This window comes from Camelina sativa, chromosome 7 (assembly GCF_030686135.1).
Source record: "Camelina sativa cultivar CO46 ecotype springtype chromosome 7, ASM3068613v1".
Classification (NCBI taxonomy): domain Eukaryota; kingdom Viridiplantae; phylum Streptophyta; class Magnoliopsida; order Brassicales; family Brassicaceae; genus Camelina; species Camelina sativa.
In genome coordinates, this window is record NC_141886.1 from 28146128 (window position 1) to 28167022 (window position 20895).

General features: G+C 37.7%; 1 protein-coding gene, 1 long non-coding RNA gene and 1 pseudogene across 4 annotated transcripts; 2 read left to right on the forward strand and 1 right to left on the reverse strand.

Annotated features, from left to right (window-relative positions):
• Positions 1 to 1398: 1398 nt before the first annotated feature.
• On the forward strand, positions 1399 to 9960 carry LOC104702756 (protein CELLULOSE SYNTHASE INTERACTIVE 1). The gene is made up of 8 exons (XM_087459573.1): positions 1399 to 1654; positions 2026 to 2208; positions 2657 to 2730; positions 2928 to 5994; positions 6158 to 8702; positions 8785 to 9239; positions 9325 to 9441; positions 9531 to 9960. The coding sequence occupies exons 2-8, from the start codon at positions 2143 to 2145 to the stop codon at positions 9666 to 9668; spliced, it is 6462 nt and encodes a 2153-aa protein (XP_087315699.1). The 5' UTR covers positions 1399 to 1654; positions 2026 to 2142; the 3' UTR covers positions 9669 to 9960.
• A 5124-nt stretch (positions 9961 to 15084) lies between these two features.
• On the reverse strand, positions 15085 to 18729 carry LOC109125553 (uncharacterized). 2 transcript variants are annotated; one of them, XR_015562439.1, is made up of 3 exons: positions 18568 to 18729; positions 18310 to 18453; positions 15085 to 17406 (listed from the first exon to the last, which is right to left on the reverse strand). It is a non-coding gene; the product is annotated as an uncharacterized LOC109125553 (long non-coding RNA). The 2 variants fall into 2 exon arrangements; XR_002032626.2 differs by lacking the exon at positions 15085 to 17406 and having other exon boundaries at positions 17891 to 18453; positions 18568 to 18726.
• Positions 18730 to 19493: 764 nt separating this feature from the next.
• LOC109125613 (putative thionin-2.4) lies at positions 19494 to 20409 on the forward strand (annotated as a pseudogene). The gene is made up of 3 exons (XR_015562811.1): positions 19494 to 19794; positions 19885 to 19962; positions 20064 to 20409. The product of XR_015562811.1 is annotated as a putative thionin-2.4 (transcript).
• Positions 20410 to 20895: the final 486 nt, after the last annotated feature.

Below are 20895 nucleotides of genomic sequence, written 5' to 3' on the forward strand. Positions count from 1 at the left end.
TCAATTGATATTATTGGATTAATAGTGTACATTTAAAGCTAATAAGATCTTACCAAATATGTAATCGTTTATTAAACGCAAATTAGATATTTTCTAAGATGTATTCATCTTGAATTAGTTTCTATATTATAGGGTTGTGATTAAGAGAATGTGATTACATAAATTGGGTTATCAATTCTTTTTGTCAAACTCGGTCCTAAAAATTTGACATGCAAATTAAATATTTCCTAAGATACAATGTGCATTAATTGACATTCATTGGATGTAAATAAGTACGCTATGAATTAAAAACCGGCCCAAAATATTCGGCAATCTTAAGGAGGATCCGGATAATTGAATCGGTTATAATTTTAGTTAAAAACTCGACCCGAAGTTGGCAAAAAGTGATGACACCCTATTGTACTCCAAAAATGTATTTCGAGCTCTATATGTGGATATACTTGTTTGGTTACAAATATCCTAAGATAATTTTTAATATATATCCGTTTATAAAAATTCAAATCACATAATATGCTGAAAAAAATCTAAAATTTTATTAACTTTATGTATTGAATAGTAATTAAAATAAGTAAATATAAGATTAATAAAAATAAAAGGAGAATTATATTTTAATCTAACATATTTATTTAAATTAGATAGATATATTTTAGGAAATTAATATTATCAAATAAGGAAATGATTGTGTTTGGTTTTAAGAATTGTAGAGAATTTAGTTGAGACTTATTTGAATACAAAGATAAGAGAGGATGACACAAAAATGTACTTAACAAATGTTAAAATATATATTAAATCGGAATGTCATCTTGAGCCATAACAATTTTATCGACTTTTAATTATAAAATGTAAAAGTTTTGTTTGAATTAAGCAAATAGTCAATACAAGTGAACTAAATGGTTTCTTTGAAGCAAACTTAATCAATATAAATTTAGTAACCGTAAATTATTAAAAGCTTCAATCATTTACAAAAAAATGTCATATGTTGTATTCGATTTATCATCTAAAGTTTTGGCAATCTATCTTTAAATCAAATTGTTGGGAATTCTTTTCCTTAATAGTATCTTCTAGTAATAATGTGTAATCAAAATCTCATTATAATATCTTTTAAGTTATGTGTTCATTTTATTGTTTAGTTTGGAATTTTATCAATATCTTTTCACTGAAAGAAAAAAAAAGTGATTTGTAAAATTATTAACCAAGGTAAAAATGTTGAAAAAAATTTATTTGACGTGAGCAAAAAAGTTTATAATAAATTCAGCTAAGTCAATTTCGTTACTAATTTTGATTAACGAAAGTATTTTAATAAATTCAATTATTATTCGCTGTACACGACTCGTTTAGTTCTGTAGCCGAGCTGAAGCCGACAAAAGCCGGCTGAGTTAAATGCACTTCTTTGTCGGTGGACAAAGCCGGCATCCAATCTAATCACACAACACTCTCTCTCTCTCTCACCAGCCCACACACAGCTCTCTCTCCCTTTTCTCTCTCTCTCTCTCCTCCGCTTTATACTTTGTTGAGTCAAAAAAATTACAGACGAAGAAGAAACCTCTCTCTCTCTCTCTCTCTCTTTCTCTCTCGTCTTCTTCGCTTCTCTTCTACGAAACTAGACAAATGCAGAAGAACTGATTCTGCTTTCTTCTCGCATTCTCTCATTTAGGTGAGTTCAATTTCTCAACCTATCTGCATGATTTGGTATCGGATCTCTTGTGTTTCAATTTCAATGAGAGATCCGAGAGAGAGACTTTAAATCTCCGGTTTTGAATTTTGATTCTTCCACCCCCCCCCCCCGATCTGAATCCTGCTTTTTTGAGTTCATACTGATTAAAAAGTTTCCTGATTTAGCTTTAAGTTCGAATCGATTCGGATCGTGTGAGTTTTATTTATTTATTTATATTCAGTTGCTTATAGTATAATTCAGTTAGGTAGAGTCATCTTTGGATACTATATAGTTGCATTTTGCTTGAGTGAGTCATTCTTTCTTTATCTGGATCTTTATGCTCTGTCTTCGTCTGATCTCTGTGTTTGCAGGAGGAGGGCGTTGATGTTTTGACGATCTGGTTTTGGTAGATCTGGGTAGGGGCAAGGTCTCTGGGGTCTACTTTTGATTTTGTGAATCTTGAAGTGAAGTGTAATAAAGAAGATATTATGACAAGTGCACTTGGATGGAGATTTTCTTCCAGTAATGGGAATGGCCTTGCCCCAAGCGAGTCGGTAATTAACTTGATATATTTACGACTTTATCACAGTGCTTAGCTGCAGTATCAATTAGATCTGAGTTATTCTAGAGTGGTATTTCCATTTTTGGTGTATTAGAAGGATTTGATTAAGCTGAGATATGTTCCTTGAGTTTGAATCAGATTATGAATTGTACTTGAGCTGATCCCATTGTTGATTAAATTACTCAGTGGTACTTTTTTCTTTCTTCCTTTGAATTGTATCTTGTGAGTAATCTTTATGTTTTGTTATGTCACGTGTCTGCGTATCTCTTTACTGCTTTTCTTCTTGTTTCGTTTTACTGTGGAAATTTCATAAAGTTTTCCTTCTTTACATCAAAAACCTGATAGTCTTTTGCAGGACACGTTCCATTGCATAGGAGCAAACGTCTTGCAATTTTTTTGATCATTTAACTTATTTTTGTGTTGGCTGGTCTTGATTGCAGGAGAGAAATGGGGATATGAAGATACATGATTCAGAGCCCCCAACTCCACATTCAACCACAAAGATGAGTTTAAGGTAACACATATATTATTTACCAATCAGTGTGATAAAATTGAGGCCTTGTCAGTATTTGTTGCACCTCAATCTGTGGATTAATAAAAACCAATATTATCTGGACTGGTTTCTTATGTCATTTTTTCGGATGAGGCGTTTTAATTAGAAAGGCACAACTATTATCGACTTTGTAACTAACATTTTTTCATCACTTGCAGAGACCGCACCACCAGCATGGAAGATCCAGACGGGACATTAGCAAGTGTTGCACAATGCATCGAGCAGCTGCGCCAAGGTTCATCATCTGCACAAGAAAGAGAATACTGCCTGAAGCAGTTACTGGACCTTATAGAAATGCGTGAAAATGCATTCAGCGCTGTCGGATCACACTCCCAAGCTGTGCCAGTACTTGTGTCTCTTCTACGATCAGGATCACTTGGAGTGAAGATACAAGCTGCAACCGTTTTGGGTTCACTCTGCAAGGAGAACGAACTTAGAGTTAAAGTGTTACTTGGGGGATGCATTCCTCCATTGCTTGGCCTTCTCAAATCCAGTTCAGTTGAAGGGCAGATCGCTGCAGCAAAGACAATCTATGCTGTTTCTGAAGGTGGTGTGAAAGACCATGTTGGATCAAAAATATTTTCCACTGAGGGAGTTGTACCGGTTCTCTGGGACCAGTTGCGCAGTGGAAATAAGAAAGGAGAGGTTGATGGTTTGTTAACTGGTGCACTTAAGAACCTTTCTAGCACCACTGAAGGATTTTGGTCTGAGACAATTCGAGCTGGGGGAGTTGATGTACTTGTTAAGCTGCTTGCAAGCGGGCAGTCAAGCACACTATCTAATGTCTGCTTCCTTCTTGCGTGTATGATGATGGAGGACGCCTCCGTTTGTTCCAGTGTATTGACTGCGGACATTACAAAACAGCTTCTCAAGTTATTAGGATCAGGTAATGAAGCCCCAGTGAGGGCGGAGGCTGCTGCTGCTCTCAAGTCGCTTTCTGCTCAATCTAAGGAAGCAAAGCGAGAAATCGCTAATTCTAATGGTATTCCTGTTCTAATTAATGCAACAATAGCTCCATCGAAAGAATTCATGCAAGGTGAATATGCCCAAGCACTACAAGAAAATGCAATGTGTGCCCTTGCTAATATTTCCGGTGGTTTGTCATATGTCATATCAAGCCTTGGTCAGAGCCTTGAATCTTGCTCTTCACCTGCTCAGACTGCTGACACCCTTGGGGCGTTAGCTTCAGCATTAATGATATATGACGGCAAGGCAGAAACTACTAGAGCATCTGATCCATTGGTCGTTGAGCAGACTCTGCTAAAGCAGTTCAAGCCTCGTCTACCATTCCTGGTGCAAGAACGTACAATTGAAGCACTTGCAAGTTTGTATGGGAATTCCATACTCTCTATCAAACTTTCCAACTCGGATGCAAAACGTTTGCTTGTTGGTCTAATAACAATGGCGGTGAATGAGGTTCAAGATGAGCTTGTAAAGGCTCTTCTGATGCTGTGTAACCAGGAAGGTAACCTGTGGCCTGCCTTACAGGGTCGTGAAGGGATCCAAATGCTGATATCTCTTCTGGGTCTTTCGTCCGAACAGCAGCAAGAATGTGCTGTTGCACTTCTTTGCCTCCTGTCTAACGAAAATGATGAAAGCAAGTGGGCCATCACTGCTGCTGGAGGTATACCTCCACTTGTTCAAATTCTAGAGACTGGGTCGGCCAAAGCCAGGGAAGACTCTGCAACCATCCTTAGGAACTTGTGCAATCATAGTGAAGATATACGTGCTTGTGTTGAAAGTGCTGATGCTGTCCCTGCTCTCTTATGGCTACTAAAGAATGGTAGTGCAAACGGTAAAGAAATAGCCGCCAAGACATTGAATCATTTGATTCATAAATCAGATACTGCAACAATCAGTCAGCTTACTGCTTTGCTTACCAGTGATCTACCTGAGTCGAAAATTTACGTTTTGGATGCATTGAAGAGTATGCTTTCTGTGGTCCCATTCAATGACATGTTACGTGATGGCAGTGCTTCGAATGATGCTATTGAGACCATGATCAAGTTAATGAGCTCTGCAAAAGAAGAGACTCAAGCAAATTCAGCCTCAGCTCTTGCAGCTATCTTTCAGATCAGAAAGGATTTGCGTGAGAGCGCTCTAGCCCTCAAAACTCTCTTGTCTGCCATAAAACTGCTGAATGTGGATTCGGAGAAGATTCTTGTTGAGTCTTGCCGCTGTCTGGCTGCAATTTTACTTTCAATTAAGGAGAATCGCGATGTGGCCATTTCTGCCAGAGAAGCATTGCCTACTCTGGTTTCTCTTGCCAACTCTTCCGTTCTAGAAGTTGCTGAGCAAGGAATGTGCGCTTTGGCTAATCTTATATTGGACAGTGAAGTGTCAGAGAAGGTCATTGTCGAAGATATTATTTTGTCAGCCACTAGAATCTTACGTGAAGGTACAGTGTCTGGAAAGACACTTGCTGCTGCTGCAATTGCCCGCCTGCTTAGTCGTCGCCGAATTGATACTGCGTTGACAGATTCTGTGAACCGTGCTGGAACAGTGCTTGCCTTAGTGTCTCTTCTAGAATCTGCGGACGGAAGATCTGATGCAATATCAGAAGCCCTAGATGCGCTTGCTATATTCTCAAGATCAGGAGGTAATGGAAATGTAAAACCAGCTTGGGTCGTTTTGACTGAATCTCCTAACAGCATAGCCCCAATAGTCTCATCTATAGTGAGTGTTGCCAATCCTTCACTACAGGACAAAGCTATTGAAGTATTGTCAAGACTTTGCCGAGATCAGCCTATGGTTTTGGGAAACATGGTCAACAATGCCAGAGATTGCGTGTCATCTGTAGCTAAAAGGGTGATAAATACCAGGGACCCGAAAATAAAAATTGGTGGAGCTGCTATTATTATTTGTGCTGCCAAAGTTAACGACGAGAAGATGATAGAAAATTTGAATGAGACACAATTGTGTGCCAAATTCGTTCAAGCACTTGTGCGGATTCTAGATTCATCTCAGATTTCTGTGCAAGATCAGGAAAAGGATGAGAACGATAGAATCTGCATATGCATTCATCCCAAAGAAAAAGAAGATGAAGAGCAAGAGGCAACAGAATGTAGAGAGGGTTCCACGGGAGCAACAGTTATTTCTGGTGACAATTTAGCCATTTGGTTGCTCTCGGTTCTTTCTTGTCATGATGAAAAGAGCAGAGCAGTAATATTGGAGTCGGAAGGCATCGAGTTGATTACTGACAGGATAGGCAACCGTTTTATCCAGGTATTTAACTCTCTTATAGATTACAGTCTTTGAGATCACAGCTTATCGAGTTGATTACTGATAAAAGAAACCCACTGTGATAGCATTTAACGTTTAAACTCATTTTGGGACGCTAATTTGTCCTTTATATTGCTTTAGCTGCTAATCCATTTTTACACTTCAGGCTGATAATGGAGAAGACGCCAACATTTGGGTTTGTGCATTATTGCTAGCCATACTTTTCCAGGACAGAGAAATCACCCGCTCACATGCAACAATGAAGGCTGTTCCAGTGCTCTCAAATCTTGTGAAGTCAGAGGAATACGCAGACAGATATTTTGCAGCACAAGCTCTAGCTAGTCTTGTCTGTAACGGTAGTCGGGGAACTCTTCTATCTGTTGCAAACTCTGGTGCTGCGGCTGGGTTTATATCATTGCTTGGTTGTTCTGATGATGACATAAAAGAACTTCTACAGCTGTCTCAGGAGTTCGATTTAGTGCGGTACCCAGACCAGGTTGCCCTTGAAAGACTTTTCCGAGTTGAAGATATTAGAGTTGGGGCTACTTCTCGAAAAGCAATTCCCTTACTAGTTGAACTTCTTAAACCAATTCCAGACCGCCCCGGTGCTCCTCTTCTTGCACTTAATCTTCTAACTCAGCTTGCCGGAGACTGTCCACAAAATATGATTGTCATGGTAGAGTCAGGTGCTCTTGAGGGCCTCTCGAAATATCTTTCCCTTGGACCTCAGGACGAGCAAGAGGAAGCTGCAACAGTTCTTTTAGGCATCTTATTTAGCAGTGCTGAAATTCGAAGGCATGACTCAGCATTTGGTGCCGTCAGCCAACTTGTAGCAGTTTTGCGTCTAGGTGGAAGAGGAGCTAGGTACAGTGCTGCCAAGGCATTGGATAGTCTCTTTACCGCTGATCATATAAGAAATGCAGAGTCTTCTAGACAAGCTGTTCAGCCATTGGTAGAGATCCTCAACACTGGTTCAGAGAGGGAGCAGCATGCTGCTATTGCTGCACTTGTTAGGTTGTTGAGTGATAATCCATCACGGGCTTTGGCAGTTGCAGATGTTGAGATGAATGCGGTAGATGTTCTCTGCAGGATCCTTTCTTCAAACTATACGATGGAACTGAAGGGGGATGCTGCGGAGCTGTGCTATGTTCTGTTTGCAAATACAAGGATTAGGTCTACAGTTGCTGCAGCGCGTTGTGTTGAGCCACTTGTCTCTCTTCTTGTGACTGAGTTCAGCCCTGCTCAGCATTCAGTTGTACGTGCACTGGATAAGCTTGTCGATGATGAACAACTGGCTGAACTAGTTGCAGCTCATGGTGCTGTGGTTCCTCTTGTTGGCCTTCTCTATGGTAAAAACTATGTGCTTCATGAGGCGATATCCAGGGCTCTAGTAAAGTTAGGTAAGGACAGGCCTGCTTGTAAACTGGAAATGGTGAAAGCTGGAGTTATCGACTGCGTACTTGATATTCTCCACGAAGCTCCAGATTTTCTTTGTGCTGCGTTTTCGGAACTGCTTCGCATCCTCACAAATAATGCTACGATTGCCAAGGGACAATCGGCTGCGAAAGTGGTGGAGCCACTTTTCAATTTGCTGACAAGGTTGGAGTTTGGAGCTGATGGACAGCACAGTGCTCTGCAAGTTTTGGTCAATATCTTAGAACATCCACAATGCCGAGCTGATTATACACTTACACCGCACCAAGTGATTGAGCCGCTAATTCCGCTGCTGGAATCTCCATCCCCAGCAGTACAACAGTTGGCAGCTGAGCTTCTGTCTCATCTTCTCTACGAGGAGCATCTGCAGAAGGATCCATTAACACAACTTGCGATCGGACCTCTAATCCATGTGCTGGGATCCGGCATACACTTATTACAGCAAAGAGCTGTGAAAGCTCTCCTTAGCATTGCTCTAACTTGGCCAAATGAAATAGCTAAAGAAAGTGGTGTGAGTGAGCTGTCAAAGGTGATACTGCAAGCAGATCCATCACTTTCCAATGTGTTATGGGAGTCTGCAGCATCAATTTTGGTTATCATCTTGCAATTTAGCTCCGAATTTTACCTGGAAGTTCCTGTCGCTGTTCTTGTAAGACTGCTTCGTTCTGCTTCTGAAAACACCGTGGTTGGTGCACTTAACGCTCTTCTAGTGTTGGAAAGTGATGATGGAACCAGCGCAGAGTCCATGGCTGAAAGCGGTGCCATAGAAGCTCTACTTGATCTTTTAAGGTCTCATCAGTGTGAGGACACAGCAGCGAGACTGCTTGAGGTACTTCTCAACAACGTGAAGATAAGAGATTCAAAAGCCACCAAGACTGCAATCTTACCCTTGTCCCAGTACCTCTTGGATCCACAGACCCAAGCTCAGCAAGCGCGTTTACTGGCAACTTTGGCCCTCGGTGATCTTTTCCAGAATGAAGCACTCGCTAGAAGCACTGACGCAGCTTCTGCTTGCCGTGCTTTAGTTAATGTCCTCGAAGAACAACCCACTGAAGAAATGAAAGTAGTTGCTATATGTGCCCTGCAAAACCTTGTCATGTATAGCCGGTCTAACAAAAGAGCAGTTGCCGAGGCAGGTGGTGTGCAGGTTGTCTTGGATCTGATCAGTTCCAGTGTTCCTGAAACATCTGTTCAGGCTGCAATGTTCGTAAAGCTACTTTTCTCTAATCACACCGTCCAAGAGTACGCATCTAGCGAGACTGTCCGAGCAATAACTGGTGAGAAAAGTTTAAGTACCCTCTTTTTCAATTTGATTTGCTGGTTCTTATTTCTTAGATGTTGCTTCCTTTTAATTTACAGCTGCTATTGAGAAGGACTTGTGGGCCACTGGAACTGTGAATGATGAGTATCTAAAAGCTTTAAACTCTTTGTTTAACAACTTCCCACGCCTAAGGGCCACTGAGCCTGCAACACTAAGTATACCACATTTAGTTACATCCCTGAAGACAGGATCAGAGGCAACTCAAGAAGCTGCCTTGGATGCGTTGTTTCTTCTGCGACAAGCTTGGTCAGCCTGTCCGGCCGAAGTTTCCAGGGCCCAGTCAGTTGCTGCTGCAGACGCCATCCCCTTACTTCAGTACCTAATCCAATCAGGTCCACCGCGGTTCCAGGAGAAAGCTGAATTCCTCTTGCAGTGTTTGCCAGGTACGCTGGTGGTCACTATCAAGCGCGGTAACAACATGAAACAATCCGTTGGTAACCCGAGCGTGTTCTGCAAGATCACACTCGGTAACAATCCTCCTAGACAAACCAAGGTAACAAATGACTCTTCACCGCTATTTCAATTCACTGTGATTTATAATTTTCCGAGAAATCAACTGTATCTTTCTATTTTTTCAGGTGATATCTACAGGTCCTAACCCAGAGTGGGACGAGAGTTTCTCATGGTCATTTGAAAGCCCTCCCAAAGGTCAAAAACTCCACATATCATGCAAGAACAAGAGCAAAATGGGAAAGGTATATCATCAAACTTAATTCATAGATAACAGTTTTAAATTTTGCCGGTTTAACTCTAAACTTTGGCTTTGCGTTTTGTTTTTGTGCAGAGTTCCTTTGGAAAAGTAACGATCCAAATCGACAGGGTGGTGATGCTGGGAGCAGTTGCAGGTGAATACAGTTTGTTACCTGAAAGTAAAAGTGGCCCCAGAAATCTTGAGATAGAATTCCAGTGGTCTAACAAGTAAACCACCTCTTCATCTTTTGTGTTTTTTTTTTTTGGTTTTGGAGATTTCTTCAATCCAAACTTCTGTTTTCTATTTTCTTTTTTGTTGCCAAATTTTCAAAAATTGTTTGATTAATTATAATGATACTGTATATAGTTTGTCTTGTAATGTAATGATCACAGATGGTTTTTTTTTTTTTTTTTTTTTTTTTTTTTTTTTTTTTTTTTTTCTTATCTTAACTGTGTGTTAGTGATTCAATCATTTGTAACATTTTGTTGTCCTGATTTGTATTTTGTGTAGATTCATTTAATCATCTTTTGGTGTGCCTTTTAGTTTTATGTTAAAACGCAAAATGTAGTGTTACAGTTTTGTTATAAAATTTTGGGATCAAACTTAGCAGTCTTTTTACGGGACTTTTTACCTCACAATATTTAGTATTATTTAGAAAAATACAATAATTCAAGATTACTAACAGTGTTACAGTTTAACAAATCCGTAGTAAAAACACCAGAAGAAATAAAGAGAGGGTTAAGTTTAAGGACGACGAGGCAGAAACTTATGCTTTTTTTTATATATTTTTTTGCTAAGAAGGTAAATATCATTAGATGAAAGTTTAGGCTTTACATAGAATGAAGAAATATAGATTTCGTTAGTCTACCGAAACACTCCTAAAATAAAAACTATTAAGGCTACCAAAATGAACAGAAAAATACAAACGAAAGGATACTTGGGTTCACCTCTTGAAGCCATTTATTCACCTCCTATTTTTTAACTAATTATCATATTATGTCACCTAATAAATAGAAAAAACTAAAATTTAAATTATAGATAGAGATTATAAAACTAATAATAATATATTATTAAGTTTTGATTTACAAGGTTATATGAATGTTTAAGTTATAGATAGAGTTTATATTTTACAATTAAATGATATGATATGTGAATTTGGGTTTATAAAGAAAAATCATGGTTTAGGGTTGGGTCTAAAATTTAAAGGGGGGGGAGGGTAACGTTTAGATTGTATTATTAAAAAAAAAACTATACGTCAGTTTATTTGAGTTGACAAATGAGAATTAAAGTTTAGATTTTACAATTAAAATAGATTATTACATGTCGATTTGGACTGAAAAATGAAAATTAGTGCTTGAATTTTATAACTAAATGAAGTTATATAATGGTTTGAGTTTATAGAAGAGAATTCAGATTTGGATTTTATAATTCAACGACATTATTGTCGGTTTGTATTTACTTAAATTAATATATTTTAACTTTTGGTTAATGATATCTTAAAATATTTATTAATATATATTTTATATATGACATGACATAATTTTGATTGGTTTAAATAAGAGAGGTGGATGAATGGGTTCACCCCTAGGGGTGAACAAATGTATCGTCCCAAAAGAAAACCCAATAATTGTGTAACATCCGCGAACCAAAAAGTGTGGTTTGGGGGTGGGTGTCGATCAACAGCAAGGGATGCATCGATCGACACCAGCAAATTTTGGTTTGACTGGGTTGATTTGAATCTTCAATTTGGTTCGGTTTGGTTCAAGTGGAATTTTTAACCGACATATTTAAGGTGGAAGTCGACGTTTGGGTGAAGGAAAACCTATTTTTGTTGCCTCCTTAGCTTTTGCCGTTCCAGAGAGTGAGAATGAGAAAAAGATAGCGTTCTTGAGAGTTTTTTGGTTTCTTGGCTGTTTTGGTGAGATATGTTGCTGTGGAAGGGAGTGTTGTTGGTAGGAACGAAGGAGAAGCTTTCTCAGGGTTGGATTCGTCGTTTTTGGGTCAGATCTTCCTGCAAAAGAGGTGAGTGCATGACTATGGCTGATATAAGCCTGAGATCTCTTTTGTTCATGGTTCATGGTTTGTATAGATTCATGTGGTTTTTGGACGAGTGTTGGATGGATTGGAGATGGTTAGAAGCGGGGATTCGACTTTCAGCTTCGAGCAGATCGTGTCTGCGGAGTCGGTGTCGATCGACACCTGTAGGGTGTCAGTCGACACCAGAGGCAGTGTCGGTCGACATCAACTCGTCAGCACACGGCTGACACTTGTTTCTCTGGTTTGTTGTGTTTGTTTGTGTGTGCTTAACATTGGAATCTCAGTTGCTTGTGTGTATAGCCCAGTAGATAGGAGGATTGCCTCACTGAGTGTTTATGATAATACTCATGCATCTCAATGTGTTTGTGGTGCAGGTAAAGGCAAAAGTGTGATCGTGGAATCAAGGCGATGAAGAAGAGGATATTCTAGAGGCTTGATTGATTGTGGTCTAGCTATTGTTAGGTTGCTAGAGTTGATTCGTTAGAGCATTGTACGATGTTGGAATTGGTTATTGACTTTGTTGGTTATTGGATTATTCATTGTTGGATTCTTTATTGGTTTAATGGTATTGTTTGGTTATCCATTATTGTTGATTGATGCTAGGTTGTTAGGAGATATGGGACCACTCAAGATTTATTATATATATATAAAAAGATGGATTGTTTCATTTTTGTATCAGAGCCCTTACAGTTCTAGTTCGAGGGTTCACTATAGCTTCTACTGTTGATGTTTGGGGTTTCATGCTAGACTTGATTATGTGACTTAGTCAGTTGTGTGTGGCATGAGATCCAGAACATCCTCTTCGAGCCTTCAAGTGATTCCACGGTAAGTTTTTTTCCTTGTGTAGTTAGGATCGTTCTTGTTTGCTTAGCCTTCTATTCTTGGTGATACAAATAGTTAGAGGCGGAGCTGTTGCAGGTCGTGGATGCGGACATGGTCGTGGTAGGGGCAGAGGCCCAGCGGTTAGTGATACCGTGGACCAAATTGTGGCAACTGATGGCGTTGGTGAGTCGCAGGCATTTCAGGAGGGATCAGTGGGTGTGGCCGGTAGTAATACCGATGGGGTTGTAGGAGGCGGAGCTGTTACAGGTCATGGATGCGGACGTGGTTGTGGTAGGGGCAGAGGCCCAGCGGTTAGTGATACCATGGACCAAAGTGTGGCAACTGATGGCGTTGGCGAGTCGCAGGCGTTTCAGGAGGGATCAGTGGGTGTGGCCGGTAGTAATATCAATGGGGCCGTAGGAGCCGGTGGGGGCGGTGTTGGTGTTGGGTTGGCCGGTGGTCCTGGGCTTCCGGGTGCGGGAGTTGCAACGGGTGGAGCCCCTGGTCGAGATGACCGCATTGCAGACTTGTTGACGCAGGTGCTGGAGCGTTTGGCGGGAGCTGTTCCGGTGCAGGCTCTAGTGGTGCTGTCAATTGCGGTGGAGGTGCAACAGCTGAGGGATGCTGGAGCGGGTGTTCACTCTCAGTATAGTACGACATGGTTCTTGGGCGGTACCGATCATAGAGTGACCGATGCTTGGAGGATGAGACTGGAACACAACTTTCAGTCTCTTAGGTGTCCTGAGAAGTATCGGGTGGACATAGGGGTCCATCACCTGGCAGACGACGCTCATGTGTGGTGGAGGTCGGTGTTTGCCAGGAGAGTGCAGAGGAACATGACTTGGGTTGACTTCGTGGAGGAGTTCAATCGCAAGTATATGATGTTTTAAGTAAAAGTATGCAAATTATGGAATAAATACTTTTAGAAAGTTCAACCAATCATAAACAAGACTGCATAATATAAAGTATTAAATTAATCTTAAACTTAAATAGATATTTGAGAATATTCTATATTGTAAAACAAATTACTTCTCTAAAACATCTTACATTATGAAACAGTTGGAATATATATGGAAGAGTAGAAAATATTTTTTTGGGTTAGAAATAATGAACACAAATTTATATGTAACTAGACATGACAAAAAACTAACCACAATAGATAGACAGCTTTGCATTGTGCATATCTTCCTTATTAACGGACAATAACTATATGGGACGAGAAACTACATTAAAATGTTAAATAGCTAAATATTCAAAGATCTCAGTAAAATTATTATATAAATCTAAATATAGATGAATTTGTGAGTCGAAAGTTTTACTATATCTTATGATTAGACATAATTGTAATTGCACATTTTTTTTTCATTCTTTATTGTGAAGAATATGGTTTCTAAGTAAAACCTTATAAAATCTTATAGACTTTATAAAAACCTTATAAATTTCTAATAAAAACCTTGTAAAAATGTCTAAAAGGTTTTTATAAGATAATTTTCATCAATTGTGACAAAAAAAAAAGATAATTTTCATCAATTTGGCAGGAAAATTTGATTTCGTAATTTTGGCAGGATTTGTTTTTCAATTTTGATGACTGGACATTCTGTGATGTCACTCAAAGATTAGTAATTTGGTCATTTTGTACATAAAATGAGTATTATTGAAAATTGATAACATGTAAAGGTATTTTTGAAAATGCATAGAAATGGGCATTTTTGCAATTGCTCCTTAGTTTGGTCAAATATAAAATTCTTGCCTTATTTAATTAACTTTGAATATGTTAAATATGTAATATATTAGCTTAATGCATCTATATCTTAATGGAGTGTTATTGGATTCTAATTTAGAAAGAATTTGAAGACTTCAACAAAATCATCAAAAGTGAATAAGTGGAAGATTTTTAAGGATTGCTAGAGAGTATTCTATAGTATTGTTGTTTAGTTTTCTAAAATCTTGCAAAGTACATGAAACAATCTTTGTATTTTTGTGATACTTTCCATGAATTTTATTTGTGAAGAAAGTGAATAAAATCATGAACCAATAACAAAATAATTGAATCCATTAATAATCATAGATCCTTTTGTTTTAATTGAATATCACAAAACTTTTATTGACTTTTTAAAAGTATGAATACAATAACCCAAATTTGTTAAGATTTTAAATGACATTTTACAAATCATAAACTAATAACACTAAATTTTAACAGATTTTAACAAAATTTTGATCTAATAACAACAAATTCTATATAACATTTAAAGTCTTTAAAACTCTATTCAAATCTGAGACCAAGAACTCCCCCTTAATAAATATTTTTGTTTTGACTCTCAAATAGGCAATTAATTATATTGGTCAAATAAAATTTATTGCCTTTTATTTGAGTAAGAATAACAAATATCTTATTGTGTGGTGTATGTATATATAAACAATGTTGATTAGTAATTATTAAGAAGGAGATAAACAAACAAAAAAGCAGAAAATATAGTAAATCAGTTATTCATTTCTGCATCATGAGATCTGTTACTTTGGTTGTGGTGTCTTGTGTTCTCATGTTTTTCGTAATTCATAATGCTAAAGGTGAGATAAAAAAATTGAATGATGAAAAAATGTTACAAAAAGCTTGTAAATTTTCATATTATCAATTTATTTTTTTAATCTATGACATTTTATTCACCATCTAATATTTTTGTGGTTGATTTGAAATAGTGGAGGCAGCGCGAGCACCTTTTATTGATCAATTCATTCCAGGAACCTCATGTTATCGTGATTATCGTTATGCTGTTTTTCAATGCGAACAGGAAGTTCGAGATAAATCTTATTCTACTTGCAATTGTAGAGATGTACCAGGTGGACATATATGTAGAGATGAACTTGCAAGGAGTGTGTCGGTCAACGCAAGGTCGCAATGATGACGCATGTGTTGAGGGTTGTCTGGTTAGCTTGTTTCTTTGTGTAGTATTTTTGCTTGTCTTTTTACTTGTGTGTATAACTCAGTAGATGGGACGATCGCCTCACTGATTGTTTATTATAATACTCACACATCTCAATTATTGTTTGTTGAGCAGGTAAAGGCAAAGTGTAATCGTGAAATTAAGGCGATAAAGAGAAGAATGTTCTAGAGGCTCGTTTGTGTGTTCTATATTGCTGTTAGGTTGCCAGAATGCAATAATATGGTTTAGAACAGTTGTTTAGATTGCTGGTTATTTGATTCATGTTGTTTGCTTTAGAATTATTGGTTTACGATTTGTAGACATCTTTGATATTGGTTATCTATTCTATTGAGGTATTTTTTTAAATAATTGTTGGTTTAATGTAGATATTTTCTGCTGTTTGATTTGAACTTTTGTTGGGTTGTTAATGAGTATGGAAACAATAGTTAATTATTATATTTAAAAGAAAAAATGGTTTAAGTAGTTTCAGCTTGATATAAGAGCCTTTACGGTTATAGGTATGGGTTCACTGTGTTTGGATTTGCATGCCTTTGATTGTTTATGTGAGTTAGTCGATTGTATGCTGTCCTAGAACATCCTATTTGAGTCTTCAATAAGATTCCACAGTAAGTTGTGTTTATGTGTATGGTTTTGAATTGTTTGCTTAGTCTTCTGTTCATGGTACTGTAGATGGTCAGGGGGTGTTGTTGCCGGTTGTGGTCATGATAGGGACAAAATCCCAGTTGTTAGTGATACCATGGACCAGAGTGTGATGGTTGAGGGCCTTGGCGAGTCGCAAGAATTCCAGAAAGGGTCAGTGGGTGTGGCCGATAGTGGTACCGATGTGGTGGAGCCGGTGTAGGCGGTGTCGGTGACGGGTTGGCCGGTGGTGTTGGGCTTCCGGGTGCAGGGATCGTATCAGGTGGAGCCCTTGGTAGAGATGCTAACCTTGTAGGCTTGTTGGCGCAGTTGTTAGAGCGGTTGCCGTGAGTTGTTCCGGCGCAGGCTCTGGTTGTGCCGCCACAAGCGGCAGAAGTGCAGCAGCCAGTGGCTGCGGGTGTTGGAGCGCATTCTCAGTACATCATCATGCTGGGGGAGATGCGTAGGATCGGTATAACTCAGTTCTCGGGTGGTACCGACCCTACTGTGGCAGATGCGTGGAGGTAGAGGCTAGAACGCAACTTCCAGTCTCTCAAATGCTAAGAGGAGTATCAGGTGGACATCACTACCTGACAGATGATGCCCACTTGTGGTGGAGGTCGGTGGCTGCCAGGAGGGTGCAGAGAGAGATGACTTGGGTTGACTTTGAGGAGGAGTTCAACCGCAAGGCATGCTTAGAACATACACCACATTGAGTGTAGTGAGAAGAAATGCATCTTCTTCTGCCATCTTCGAAAGTCCACTACCTCGAACTTGTCTAACTTGCCAAACTTTAAAGTCATTTCACCCACTGATGCACTCGTCATACTTCACCAGAAAATATTCTTTAAGAATGTTGTAAAAAAGGGTGTAAGGTGAACTTGGATAATGATTGAAACGTGCACAAGAACACTTTCCATAAAGAATATTTCGACCTTTCTCTCAAGCCTAGGGTTACACGAAATCCCTTGTAGTATATGAAAATTAAACTTTTCTCTCTTGTTCTAGGCTAAGATACAAAAGAAACAAATAGAGATTTTGTATTTTGTTTTTGTGTTTATCACCAAAGTTTTTCTCAAACTTTGTTTTTTTGTGAATGTTGATTTTTCTGTCCTACTTTCTCACTTTTTCTGACTCTGTTTAAAGCTGAGTATTTATAATACTCAATGGTTTAGACGTACGTTTGCAACCATAAGTTTAAACAATGTGATCATTCACCAAAAATTGTGACCATTCACCAAAAATTGTGACTTTTAGTGAGATAATTGTTTGTTTAATAACTTAAATCACAAATATACTTAAGTAACAAACTAACCATTCATATGAAACAAAAAAGAGAGCTAACTTAAAACTAAAGCATATACTGAAGAGTAACACAAGAAATAGAGAAATTCCGTACCTCCAATGGATCCTTAAACCACTTTAGTATCAATCTCGGCAACAATAGATTTTATACCCTCTTTTTCTTTATCAGAATCGACCTGATGCCATTTAGAAATAGGAACACGAAGAAACGAAATGAAAGAAACAACAGCAGCACAACCTGAACTCTGAAGACACAAAGAAACGAGACATCATTCGAATCAGAACTATCTTTTTTTTGAGTTGAACGTAAAAATTTATTCAAACAAAAAAAAAACGTTTTATACACTGAATGCTTCATTTTCTAAAAATATTTTTCATAAATATCGTTTTGGTGTTTTTATACCTTTTTAAAATTATAAATTCAATTTATTTAGGTAATTTATTCCAGTATAAATCTCCAGCAAATGCACCTATTTTCAATCACTAAACCTACTTCGGCACTTAAAATCGCAATCCATATGTCTAAACCAGTCATGCATTTAACACCCTATCATGGGCAGTACACACACTAAAAATTTGATGATGTGGTTTGCAATTAGTCCCATTTTTTCTCCCTTTTTTCCTCTATGAACCAAGTTTAATTTGTGGAGGAATAGGCTACAAGCCTACAACGGTTTAGGTCGAGAAAATGGAAACTGTAATACGCCTCATTATCATACACGTAATCAGAACATAAACACTTTCTTATTGACCAGAGAACCCATATGGATTTATCCACTCAATAACACAGAATTCCCAAAAGAGAATAACTATAATTTGGTCCCAACAAAATATCCAAATTCATCAAAACTCCCACACAGCCACAAGAGAGTTAATTATAAACTCGAAACTCCCACAAAACACGTTGTAACAAACATCACTTTTGTATGTTTCCCTCTTCAACAAACCTACGCTTCTTCTTCATGTGAATCAAGCCCACACCACACTGATCTTTTCCGATATTCTGGTTCTTAATAATTCTAATCCACTAATGTTTTTCTAACCCATTTCTCACCTTAGCCCTTAGGCTAATCACTTCACAAGCCAAACTCCAATATTTATAAGAGATAGATAAAACAAGACAACCATCGTTAATGTAACAAATTTACCTTTGTATCAATCATACTACATAGGTCTTCATCAGCTAGAACTTAGGGTTTGGGTATCTATCACTTATGCAGTTATGCTTGTCTACTTTGTGGCAAGCGCGCGAGATGAGACTCCCGACGAGTACAGTCTCTTCTTTTCTTTTCCTGTACACAGATTGTATGGAATCTTTTGTTAAACATTCTTTTAACATGAACCCCAAGATCTTAAACATCTATATTAATCACATAATAGAATCATAAAGAGGGTTAAAGTAATACCTCCACTCATTGTAGAAATGATGCTTCCTTGAATGGTTTATTCTTTTTCAATGGCTTGAAGACTTGAAAAGAAACTCTTAGATGATCTTTAGGTGGAAGATAAGGTTTCTCTCCCCTTTTCTATAAACTCTTTTCTTTATGTGTTGTTTTTGTTCTTGTGATGATTTGTGATGGAGCAAACCATCTATTTATAGGAGGGAAGAGGACCTTACTCCTCATAAGGGTTTTATCTTTTAATTTAATCTCAACCATCCATCATAGTAGAGATGAAGACAGTGGTGACAAGTGTGAGAACAAGTGTCTAGCATTGCTTCAAGCACAACATGCAACTTCACACTTGTTCTCTTATAAGCTTTAGCATGACATATAGCTTAATACTTGTCCTTATAAGCATAAGCTTCACATGTAGCTTAACACCTGTCCTTTTAGTTCCCAAATAATTAAAAACAAAATATAACAAACCCAATTAAATAACCTACTAACTATAAGACCACATACATGGGTAAGAAATGATTATTTTCTTACATCTTTTCCTAATCTTCTTCGATCACCAGAGTGGATGATATGATAAGAACATACAAAATAATTATACGGTTTGCTCGAACATACACAAATATAACCAGCAAAACTAATACGGCATATATAGTGAATAATAAGTATCACAATTTGATATTAAGTAACACAAAACTTTTACAGATTATAGTTAATTTTTAATTTCTGTTTTAAAAAAAAAAAAAAAAAAAAAAAAAAAAAAAAAAAAAACTATCCTTAGTCTGAATTAGATTGAGCGAAGGGTGAAGAAGGTATGCAATGAGATAGGGTTGGTCCCCTCCAGCGTTCTATAGCGCATGTGATAAAGGTGTTAAACGGAGTTTGTAGTTGCAAAATGTAGACCAACTAGTATTTAAGCGAGCCCTTGTTTCATCACCATTTCATCAATACGAGCTTATAACTCTCCACTTACATTTTGCAATCAAACAGCTAATCAATCGAAAGATGGAAGGCAAAACTTTGATTCTAAGTGTGCTCGTATTGAGTCTGTTCATGGCACAAATTCAAGTTGATGCAAAGAGCTGCTGTCCCACAACCACTGCTAGGAATCTCTATAATGTTTGCCGCATAACGGGATCTCCTAGGGAAAGATGTGCAAGCCTCAGCGGCTGCAAAATCGTTAGTGGTTCATGTCCCAACGGATACAATAAGGACATTATATTCTCGAGAACACAAGTAAGTTGATTATTAATTTTGCTTTACTACGTACGTTATTTGTTACAAGACAAATCATGATTTTAAAGTTATGATGTATTTTGTTTCAAGATGATGTTGTGAGTGAATACTGCAACGTTGGTTGTGTATCTTCTGTGTGCGGTGCTTTGACCACTCTCCAGAACTCTGGTAATGCAAACTCCCTAAATTCATTTTCACAATTATCAATGTTATCTTTAATAATCGACTAAAGAATAAATAATTTGTTCAAATTTTGTTTTCATTATTAGTTGCAAGTGAAATCGTGAATGGAGCGGTCAACAAATGTGTCAGCGCATGTTCTACCGTCTGCACCAAGAACTCGATGAATGCAGTTGAAACTGCCTAGAATACCATATTCATCCATGAATAAACCACGTACATCTCGGTGAAGGGGTGTTCATCTTTCGCAGTGTTGTTTTCATGTTTTCAATAAATGTCCGTAATGTGACAAAAATGTTAGGACTCTCGTTCTTGCGTTTTAATAATAAGAAAGTTGTTTCAAGTTTGTGTATGTGCGTAAAAGGTTGTCGATCTCTAGATTGTATGTGCCTTTTCTTCTCTATCTTTTAAATAAATAATATGTGTGTCTTTATATATTTGATTTTCTTGGCTAAACCATTTCCATTTGCTTACTGCTTACAGCTCATATCATAGTAACATATGTGCGGATGTGCCTTAGCAAACGTCGACTGATAATATGTAATCTCAAATTCTTGTTGAAGAAAACTCCAACCCCTATTTTATCATATGAACCATTCAAGCCTCTTATTCTATAATAGAGAACCCCAGGTGTATTTTTCCATCTAATAAAACATAACTTCGTAATAGAAAACATAATTTTCATAAAGTTGGTCCAACGAAACAATCAAACTGAATATTAAAAAACAGAGTTGATTTTAAAAATGGAAAAAAAAAAAAACACAAAAAGATAGACTTGTTTCTTTATTACTTTTGATTTTTTAATGATCATACAAATAACTTAAAATCTAAACAGCACGAAGTATCGAAAAGGGTAGTTTGTGTAAACTATATGCATAGTCACAAATTTGGGAAAAACCCCGAAAAATATGCCTTCTAATT